The sequence below is a fragment of the Aptenodytes forsteri genome, unplaced genomic scaffold (assembly GCF_000699145.1).
Source record: "Aptenodytes forsteri isolate BGI_AS27 unplaced genomic scaffold, ASM69914v1 Scaffold264, whole genome shotgun sequence".
NCBI classification, from domain to species: Eukaryota; Metazoa; Chordata; class Aves; order Sphenisciformes; family Spheniscidae; genus Aptenodytes; species Aptenodytes forsteri.
In genome coordinates, this window is record NW_008795936.1 from 1,668,797 (window position 1) to 1,679,943 (window position 11,147).

The 11,147-nt window shown below is 50.7% G+C and overlaps 1 protein-coding gene across 1 annotated transcript in view; it reads left to right on the forward strand.

The window, feature by feature from the left end:
* MREG (melanoregulin) overlaps positions 1-11,147 on the forward strand; it is an 18,259-nt gene that overhangs the window by 1,798 nt on the left and 5,314 nt on the right. The window contains exons 2-3 of the mRNA XM_009285137.1: positions 4,389-4,446; positions 4,510-4,669. Coding sequence (XP_009283412.1) covers positions 4,389-4,446; positions 4,510-4,669 — 218 coding nt within the window. The remainder of the gene's footprint in view (positions 1-4,388; positions 4,447-4,509; positions 4,670-11,147) is intronic.

Below are 11,147 nucleotides of genomic sequence, written 5' to 3' on the forward strand. Positions count from 1 at the left end.
AGCCCTTGCTCAGGTGAGACCCCCGTCCCCTTCCGTAACCCCCAGCCCCCTTGGAGGGATGAGGCTGAGCCCCCCGCGCCTTGCGCAGGAGGAGGGATGCTCCCACCGGAGGTGGGTTGCCCGGTCCACGGCCACGCGTGAGCCCCTTTTCACCCCCATGGTGGCACCGTCCGGACCCCAGAGCCCTTTCCCGCAGGTTGGCTGCCCCATCGTGTCAAGCCGAGCTCCATTTTCCCCCAAAACAGTTTCCAGTGATTTTACAGCCACTGCTCTCCGTGGGGAGTTGGCCATCCCCTGCGAGAGCCAGATGAGGCTACAAAGGGATTTTCTCCTGGCGGTAACAAGCTGCTTTCAGTTCTCTTTCCGCCTGGGTTGGCTTGCCATAGGGGCCGGGTTGTTTCTGACACCTTGTGGCGCGATGCACGCTGGACTGCTGCGTGCCATGGGGTTTTTTTACGGTTAAGTTTTAGCAAGTGAACCAAGAGCAGCGCCTCTTCGGTGTTTCCCCTGCACCCCTTGCCATAGGAACTGTTCAGCTTTTGTCTTTCCACGGTGGGATTTCAATAGAGGAGGCTGAGACGCCGACGAAAAAGGGGGTCCTGCCTGTGAGCAGGGGTGCCTCGGTCCCCACATCACTACGCAGGGGGTCGGGTCCCGCTGTCGGGCAGCTCTGTGCGGCGCAGAGCTCTGTTCCCGGGCCGGGGATGCTGGAAAGGAGACGACACTGCACAGCTGGAGCCGGCTTTGGTGTGAAAGCAGTGTGCGTGCTGACTTCTAGAGAGCAGACTTTTCTCTCCTGCTATCGATCGCTTCTGTCTTGGGCACGAGCCGTGTGGTTGGGGGGGATTTTTGTGCAAAAAGATGAAGCCCTGAGTCGTGGAGAAGAGCTGTGAGCTGTGCAAGCATGTAAGGAGGTTTTGCATGTTGCAAAACATCTGTGCCTCGGGTTTGTGGCAGCTCTCCCTCCTTCCCCAGCTGCCAGCCGGGGTCCTGGCCACCACTGAAGCCTGCAGTGGGTACCCCAGCCCTGGGACGGGGCAGGGACCGTGCCCTCCCTGTGTCACCGGTGGGACGGAGGCCTTTCAAGAAGGAGGGTGGGATGCTCCTGGTGTTGCCTACATAGGTATTGGGTAATAGCAGAGGCAGCAACAGGGCTTGAAATGTCCTGATTTCATGCTGTTAAAGCAGTTACCTAAATAATAACCAGATAATCCTGAGCATGGGGCCTCCAGCCCAGGAAATTGGTATTAACCTAACGAGAGCCGAGCACACATGTGGAGAGGCTCCTTCCTGCTGCCTTGCCGGCCGGGGTGGCTGTCTCTTGCGGGGCACCTTTCTTTAGTAACATGCCTTCTGCCGGCAATCCAATTAATGCTGGCTCTAAGTAGGAAAGCCTGTATAAATGCTGGGCATTCGAAAGGCACCTGCTCTTGCACAAGTGTGCCAGCATAATTAATCCAACAGCCTAATCACTGGCTTGTCCCTCTTTGGGAGGATTTTGGGGTTTTATTTCAGAGCCGGGATCTTGCAGGAGCATGCTTGCTGTATTTTTATTTTTATTGCAATGTTGTTTAAAATGAATGACTTCCTTGAGATTTCAGATCTTTTAGCTGAGTTTTAGTTTTTGGGAGCTGGTGTTGCTAGTGAAATGTTGACTTCATGACTTTTCACCTTATTTTCCCCAAGCAGAGTGGTTGCAGCCTCAAAAATCCAATGTGTCAAAGAATGAAGCAGTGAGGAGGAGGTAATATGTGTATAATTAGGCGCATGTATTACCCAAGCATATACAAGGCTGGCTGTAACCCATGACAAGGCCAATGAGAGCAGTTAGCACTGTGTGTGGAGGTGGGGATGGAGCACGGATGTAGGCACAGTGCTAGTGCAGGGCTGGGAAAAGAAACCCCGGCCAAAATGCAGCAAAGCATCCAGGCTGCCTGGCTGTCTCTCAATGTGGGAAGGTGGGATCTGGCTCGGATGCAAGTAAACTGAGAATTTGGGCTCTGAATCCTTAAACAGGTTTAATCTGGACTGAAAGCCCCTTGGAGCACAAATTTGTTGATGAAGCGTTAGCACTCACCATTTTCTGGATAAAGCCCAAAGTGTGAAATGGTCCGTGTCCCCTCTGGTCCCACGGCGACTCCTGTAACCTGCAAAGCAGGCTGCTGTTCATGTGCTTCTTCCCCCCGCCCCCATTTCTTCATTTTAAATGTTGCTTGGAAGTCCAGTGCTCTGAGGGTGCTCACTGTTGGCAGAGCTCTCCGTGCTTGTATGGATTTGCTATCTCCTGCGCACTGCCCACGTCCCTTACAGGCTGTTGGACGCTCCGTGCTGTGGTTTGGAAATAGAAATGTGCTGGGAAGCACCTTGCAAGCTGTGAGGGAGTGGCTTGTAAAAGTTAAGGCGTGTTAGTATTATTGCCAAATACTGGTTTTTAAAGTAAGTCAGATGTTAAGGGCTACCGGTAAGTCAGCGAGTGGGAAGAAGCCTGTTGAAGGCAGGATGGGACCAAACTCATGCTGATAGCACGGCTGGCTCCTGAGTGATTCCTTCCAGGGATCCTGTCTGCTCCACGTTTGAAAAATGGTTTGAGCGAACCCATGCTGGCTCCGGTGTAGGAACGGCTGAGTTATGCCATCCACACCCTGCAAGTTACGTTCGTTTGCTTGTCTTTAATGAGCGATTATAAGAGATTATCTTTTCCCTTATTACCTGTTGCTCAGGTTTTTGGTGTGTTGAAAGTCTAATTAACCTTCCTGCAGGAATACTGATGTGGATGATTTTTCTTCTATTTTATCTGTGTGCTGGAGCTCCTCTTAGCATCTTTTTTATGGCTTGACGTCACGGCTAAAGCGCCCGCCGTGTTATCTGAGGTTTTGCTGGATGGGTTCCTTGCAAATGGAATGGGGTTTGGGTAGGAAATAGAATAACCAGTGGGTTGTTCTAACAAGAAGTGAGCAGGGATTGCCACAGGATGGCTGATGAAACTATTGGGTAAGGCCAAAAATATTTCTCAGTTTGCGTTGTTTTTCTCAAGTGTCTGGACATCTTGATTAGAAACATTATGGAAGTACTCTACTAAAAGTTCTCCCCGCAGAATTAAATAATCCTATATTAAAAAAATGCATGCCCCAGTAGCAACATAAAGCTGTAAAACACAGAACTGCCACCAGTACAGAGAAAAGCTCCTTGCCTCAGCGGGGACAGCCTTCCCAGAAGGTGATGCTCTGCTTTGCTGACCGCTAAGCAAATAAAGCCAGGAGTTCACAAGCAGGCTGAGGACATTTCCGTCCCCAAAAAAAAGATGGGGCTACACGTCCTTTCTGTGCCTTGGCACAGGTCCTTGCGCTGCATTGCCGTACCTCTCGGATAGGAGCTGCTGGGGTGGGTTTTCCCCTGTGGGGATTGCCTGCTTGATTCGGTAGGATTCAGGCTGCTGGGGAGAAAACAGAGCCATGGGTCACACGGAAACATGGTCATGGAGGTGGGACCTCTGGAGAGCATCCAGTCCAACCCCTGCTCGAGCAGGGTCAGCTGGAGCAGGTTGCCCAGGACCATGTCTGGTTAGGTTTTGAGTATCTCCACAACCTCTCTGGGAAACCTGTGCCAGTGTTCACCCACCCTCGCAGTAGAACATTTTTTTCTTACGATTAAACAGAATTTCCTGTATTTCAATGTGTGTCCTACCATGGGCCACCACTGAGAAGGGTCTGGCTCTGTCTCCTTTGCTCCCTCACATCAGGTGTTTATACACCTGATCCCCCAAGCCATCTCTTCCGCAGGCTAACCAGTCCCAGCTCCCTCAGCAGAGGTGGTGTGTGTTTTGTCCAAAATAAAACCATGCCCAACGGCACTGCCTTTGAGGAGAAGATGGGTAGAAGCTGCTTCTTTGGCCAAGAGGCAAGGGAGAGGCTTTGCATGCAGCCGTCCCCTTGCCCTTCTGTGCACAAAGTCTCCGTGGGGACAGATCATGCCGCTGGGATCTTGGCATGGCTGCAGGGTTAGGCGGGCAGAGAGAAAATACCCTCCGGAGCCGCCGGGATTTTTGAGTCTAAGTTAATTAGAACTGTTCCCACGTTAAGCTCGGAGAGGTTGGGGGGGCTTGCACAGGGTTTGGGGTGGGAAGGTGTGATGGGGAGCAGGACAGAGGGCTGCAGGAGCAACGGGGAGATGCTGTCTTTCATCCTCACAAATGGATGCTCACAGTTCCTCCATCCTAGCTGCTCAAATAATATCTGGTGTCTTTAGCAAAATCATGTGTCTGATGCCTTTGGTTTCATGGCAGCACTGCCTGGTTTGAACCATGGCTTGCGTGGTCAGGATGTTTGCTAAGGTAAAAAACTCTGACTGCCTTCCCATTCCCCCCTTCTCCGCTTCCTCCTCTCTCCCAGGCAGCACGTTGGGCTGCGAGAGGGGATGCCATGGAAATGGGCACTTTACCCTGCGAAGGTAAAAGGAGGCAGTGTGATGCTGTGGTAGATAATGCTGCCTTGCCTCTCCCCATCTCTGCAGTAACAACAACCCCTACGCCTCCTTCGGAGCCACACTGGCACGGGACGAGGAGCAGAACCTGTGGAGCACCCCACATGATGTGACCCACACGGAGGCGGACGATGACCGGGTGCTGTACAACATGATCGTGGTCAGGAACCAGCTGGACAAGGACTCGGAGGTGAGGCGGTGCTCTTCCTCACACTCAGGTTTCACCGTGGACCAAGGCTCAGTGCTTTCATCGGATGCTTTGGCAGTGCCTTTATTTAAGCATCCATTAAGCTGCTATAAAGACCCCCAAGTCCCCCAACATGGCTGATGTAGGCATCAGGTCCTCCCATCTGCTCCATCACCCTCCACATTTTATCCTATATCTGGTGTGGATGCATCTGTAGCTATCTCATCCCTGGGAAGCTCGGGGATGTCTCCAGCAGCTGAACCAGGAGAGACGCACTGAGCTGGGATGCACGATGCCCTGCAAGCACCTCTACCACCACCACCCGCAAACGTGTACTGGTAGCACAGGGACCCCCAGCTCAATTTCCTAGCTTCACAGACTGCTTTTTTGTCCGATGTTTCCCTGGTTTGGCCCTTCTGTGATCAGACTGGCATTAGCCCTGCCTGCAGTGGTGTTTGCCTGGCAATGGCAGCGCCTGGAGCTGAGCTGCTGCTCCAGTGACATGTCAAGTTAAATACTCCTCTAATGGGTTGTACGGCAATTATCGAGAAGCAGAGAACTGGCACAGCTCTTAGCACAGAAGGGAGAAATCATCACTGTTACATAAAGGCTGTTTTGCAGCCCTGATTTCCTTTGCTAAAGCACTTCTGCGCAAAGGAGATTTCAGTGGCCTGATTAGGAGCAGGCTGTAACAAATAGTGACACGTTTTCCCCTCTCTGATTGCTTTTAAGACTTCAAAATGTTTGCAGGAAAGCCTGGAGGCTTCACATTTAATTTCAATATGATCCCACTTCATCCAGGAGACCGCAAGACTGTAACTCTTGCTCCTGTGATAGTCCCCTTAAATCAAAAGCTAGCTCAGCTTCCACGAGAAGCCTTAAACTCCAGAGGTACAGCTCAGATCAAAATTACAATTTTTAAAACTTAAAATGACATAATGCTATCCTTGTATACAGTTGGCCAGAATCACCATTTAATGTTTGGGTTTTTTTGCTGGGGATTGAATTAATCGTGGTGTTTACAATAGGTGGTTTTGTAACAACATTTTCATGGCTGCACATAACCTTTACAGCTGTCGCAGCTATAACTGAAGATATCCTCTTCCCTCCCCACCACTGCTTTCTCTATCTTGCGATTGCTTGTCTTAGAGAAGACAGGAAGCTTCATCCAGCCCAAATTGGCTGAAGGAAATGAGGACAACTCCGTTTAGGGGGCTGCGCCGGTCCAGGGCTGTTCGGAGCTGGGTGTACTTCTGGGCAGCGCTTAAGCTCCTCATTTCAGTCCGCGCCCATTCGAGCGGCCTTTTAGCTTGATTTAGGGCTTGTTATGAGGCAGGCCTTCTAAAAGCTATTATTATTTATAAAACAGTATCATAAGTGGATGGGCTGCTAAAAAGACAGCTCCCTGGGCAAGGGAGCATTGTGTGTCAGCCTTGCTCAGGTTGCAGAGGAGAGCATCAGTTATGGGTGAGCAAGAGAGCGCTCCTGCACCCGCTTGTCCTAAATCCAATGTGCCTGCCTGTCCTAAACCCAGTGTGCCTGCTTGTCCTAAATCCAACGCTTTCTCCCTGCCTTCAGCTTGTCCATAGGGTTTTTGGCAGGTCTCAGCAGTCGCCTGTGCCTGCCAGTGAAAAAAGAAAGTACAAAGAGCATGGGGCTTCCTCTCCACAGCAAATGTAAGATCACATACCCTGGTTTCGTATGCAATGCAATTAATAAAAAAGCCCGAGGAGTACAACATCAGGCTGACTTTGAAGAAAGCCAACACATGATACACTTCATTTGAATTATGGCACAGTGCCCTTTGCAGCTAGTGATTGCCAACCTCCCTGCTGTCTCTTTTACAGCTAGGGAAACTGAGGCACTGTGTATAAGCCCAGCAAGCTGCTGCAGTTTCCAGCTGCAGCTTTTTCTGGGTGGCAGAACAGGGAGGGACTTGGCCAGCAAAGCCAACATTCCTGCGTTCAGCCCTGGGTGCCGAAATCTCTCCTTACTTCAGCAAGCATTTTAAAACTAGGCCAGATTGCGTTGCCCTCCCCTCCTAATCAGGCTTCAGCCCTGAGAGAGAGAAGAAAAGTCTAATTGCAAAATAGCACTGGGCTGCAAAAGCCATAATCTGCTTTGGGAGCTGCTCTGCTGCTAGGGTCCCCGGGGAGAGTGTGTGGATGCTGCAGGACAGGGGATGGAGGAACAGTTTCTTGTTTATGCAGGGCACAAGCGTTACAAAACCATAGGTCCTTTTTTTCTCTTGGTTAAAATCGGACTGAAAGGAGAACTAGTCCCTCTATTTCTGCTCCTTCATTTAACAAAGAAATTTCAGCGTGCTGTGCACTTACTGTATGCTTTGCCATTCCTCACCTTTATCTTTGTGATTTCCTAGCACAGGACTTTGGAAGGATCCCAAAGAGCAGGTCGCTCTACGTCATGTGTGTTTTATCTGTATGGCACCAGCTTGGCCTCAAACCAGTATCGCGTTTTTCTTAATCTGGCTAACCCACTTCTGTTTTCCTGGATATTTTCTTTTTTTTAAAATGGATGTTCATGTAGTGACAAGGTGCTGTGAGGTAGGACAGGAGAAGAGGTGGGCCAGGATGCAGCGGTGACATCGGCACAGTGCTGGAGGTCAGCGGGCATGGTCCATGATGGCTCTTTCCTGGCCTGGGCACCTCTGCGCCATGGATCGCTGTAAATCAATAAACCAAACTGTGTATATGAAGGGCCAGACACTCCGACACCAAGTGCACCCTGTAGCTCAATCAATTTTCTGCATGTTAGATCATTCGTGGTGGGGCTGCCAGCAACTCACAGTGTTGGTGTCCTCCCTTGGGGTCAGTTCCTTGCCCCCACCATGGGGCTCGACCCACACCCGATCCATGTGGAGCCGTTTCTTCTCCCTGCCCCCTTCTGATGGCCCTGCTCTGGGAAATTTGGCAGCTCCAGCCCAAACTTGGTGTGACCTTAGCTTGCATAAGGATGGCAGGGCTGCACCACCCTGCTCCTCGCTGAACCAGGGCAGCAAGCTCTTCAAAGTGAGCACTGTGACGTCCTGGGTGCACCCTGTTTCACACCCACTTGCTCATCCTGCTTGGTGCTGTGTGCTGGGAGTGACGGCTCATGGGGCCGTTGGCCGTGGTGGAACTCACTGGAGCACCCAGAGGTTGCCAAGCCTACCGTGCAATAGGTAGATGAGGCAAGATTCACTGGAGCCTCCTAAAACCATGAGGACTGAGCAACTTGCAGCTCTGCATTTCTCTCTGCTTGAGGCTGATGAGCACGATGTGCTTGAATGCACTTTCAGAAGCAAAGTGTGGGCAAGGGAGGGTGTGCACAGAGAAAACCAGAAAAGCTGTAGCTGAAGGGCTGGCTTAAGGGGGCTGGTAAAGCTCATGCAGCCTTTGGAGATCAAAGCTGTCATCAAAGCTTTTGAAGGCTGGGGTCAACTTTTCAAATATGGAAAAAGTGTTTTTTTCCTGCTCCTGCCCTGCAGCATCGTCGAACCTGTTGTGGTGTAAAGTAAAACCCCAAATCTGGAGATGAAATGAGGGCCTCTAGGAAAACAGGATGTTATTTAAGATGCTGCATAGATACAGGCCAAGTCACTGTTCCAGCACGTACCCTGCTAATGCAGAGAAAAGTGTTTTATGGGGAAGGGGGACTACTGTGCCTCCAACATTAACAGCAAGAGTTGGGCTTTTTTGGCTTATGTGCACAGTGTGGCAGGTGCCCCCCTCCACGAGAACCAGTTTGTGGTGGCCCTAGTGCCTCAATGTCCTCTGACAGGGTGCATGGAGTTACCCAGCCATGGGCAGAGAGCCTAAACTGTTGCACCAATACTGGCTTCAGAGAAGGAGCCAGGTTTAGGGCAGTTGCGCCATGGGTCTGTGAATAGAAACTAAAGGTGGGTTTTTGCATTATGATCGAGGAAAAAACACTGTTCTTATGGCTTGTTGTAAATGCAGTGTTTCTTTCTTCTTTTGGCTTATTTTCTTGGGGAAGGTGGGATCATAAACCCCGCTAGCAAAGGCAATTCCTCAGCCTGCATCTCTGCTGGGGGCCTGGCTAGCAGAGCTGCGCTGGCATGATCCTCCTGGCAAGCCCATTAATGAGCTGACAAGGCCTATTTTTCTGCTTCCTCCTGCTCTCCTACAGGATTATTCTTTTTTAAACACATTACAGAGAAGATCAGTATTGGGACACGCTGTTGCTGGGGCATAGAGAGGTGATGGGATTTGCCCAGGGTTGGGGATGCTGGTCAGGGATCCCAGAACTGACCCACTTAATACGTATGAAAAATTATTTATGAACTCCTGCATGCCCCTCTTAAAACTGAATCCAATTTAAGCTTATTCTAAGCTGAGATGTCGGTCGATGATTCAGTGTATGAGCGTGGATCTAGAGTTTGCATTTGCTCAACTTCTTCCAGTGGGGAGAGTTGCAGAGCCAGGGTAGGAGCATCCCTGGGTGTGGCGTGGTACCTGCCTGGACTAGTATTTTGCAGTCTTTCCCTGAAAACTCTGTTTTGACCTCATTTCCAAAATAACTCTTGAACAGAACGGTGACACCAATTGCTTTCAAGGGAATAAAGGAGAAGGTTTGGTAGAGGATTGCTTTGCCAATATGAGTAAAGCTACCTACTAATTAGGAAATTTCCATATGAGCAGGGATGAAAAGTTGGACAGTGCTTGCCTGTTCTCTTGGCGCATTTTTTCCCAGAGCTCTCGGTTATGTACCAACCTGGCTTATATTTCATGCCCAGCATTTCCTCACTTCCATTTGGCATTTGCAGATTTAGTATATCACACTAGAGAGTCCGGGGAAGTTTTCCAGGTAAATATTTGAAGGGCTGAGCGCTCAGAGGAGAGAGGCGGCAGGGTTTCCCTGCTGTTCCCAGGATATTCTTGACTCATGCACAAAGGGATTTCTCAAGCCCCCACTGGTATATGTTGTGCCCTGCTATGTAGGTTTAAAAGGGCAAAACTGGTTGCAAAAAACAGGGCCAGGAACTACAACCTGCTTTGGTTTCCTGTGGTTAATTCAGATTTTGGCAGAAGGGTATTTTTCTTAAAGGATTGATTTTGTATGCATTGCTGGGATGTCCCAGACCTGTAGAAACACCAAGGGGTTTGGTGAAGACCAGTCTCCCGCTGAACTTTCCCAGTACTGTGTGCAAGAAGCCTCCTCGCTGCTCCAGAAATTACATCTAACTAGGCAAGAGGCAGGACAGGGAACGAAGGTGCACAAGAAATGCAAAATGAAGCTAAGTTTTAGGAGAGAGCTGCTTGTCCCATGCCCGCACACAGGCTCGGACACCTTGCTGGAAGAGGTTCCAGGGGGGAGCTAGCCCAGGATGCGGCACAGAGGGCAGCCTGCTCCGGCCTCAGTCTGCCCAGGGCTGCCCAAGGACCGGCATGTCCTGTCCTGCATCTCACTGGTGCCCTAGTACGCCGCAGCGGTCTCTGTCACAGCCGCAGCAAGGGCTGAGGGAGAGCGGGGTTTGGCATGGAGCCCCGGCTGCCTGCCCTGGGGCTGCCCAGCAGCGGGTGCTGAGCAGCTTCGGCCTCATGATGCCACCTGACCTGACCAAACACTCCCTCTGCAGGTCACCTCTTGGTGACTCACGGGATGTGCATGGGGAACACCCTCCCCAAAGTCTCTGGTGTTGCCCATTCCTATGTGAAGATGCAGGGCTGGGCAGGCTTTGCTCTTCCTCTGCTGTGTAGTTAAAGGGAGATGCTTTTTAGAATAATTTTGGGGGTGGAAAGATGCTCTTAGCTTTATTTCCCGCATTAAAGCAACACAGAGGACAACGCCCTGCCCACAGCATTTGGGATGTCTCTGCTACAAGGAATCACCTGGGAAAACTCAGTGCTTTCTCAGGCTGATGGCGAACAGGGCACGAGTCCCTTCGAGAGCTCAGCCCAGAGCTGCCCATCCTCACCCTGATAATTTCTGCTGTCTTTAGTTGCTTTTCAACAATTGGCACCATGTGCAGCATCCTCCTCCCAGCTTTCTCTGGGGAAACATAAATACATTCAGCTCCACACCCAGGCAAAAGAAATACCACCAAAGCAAGAGGTCCCCCCTGGCATCACCATTAAGCATCATTTTCTGTACCAAAGCCTCTCCTTTGCACACTCCCCAAATTCTTCATCAACAGGACACTGTTAGAGGTCCCCTGGGACTAAATATGCACCGTATTCACTTCCATAATGCAACTCGGTAACTACGACGTACAAGAAAGCCATAACCTAGATTCCCTTAAAACAAAAATAGACAAGGGAGAACACCGTGCTGTTAATCCAGAAGAAATCAGGAGCAGCTTCCCTGCATGCTAAGCACTGCTCGCTGTTTAGCTTAGGGAGGAGTCTGGCTCGCTACCACAGGGGGGTAAATCCTTGCAGCCCTGAAAGCTGCTGCCCGGCAAGCTGTGTTTCAGGGAGGGGAGCATCTTTCCCACCCCCCCCCCCGCCCACTAATTCAG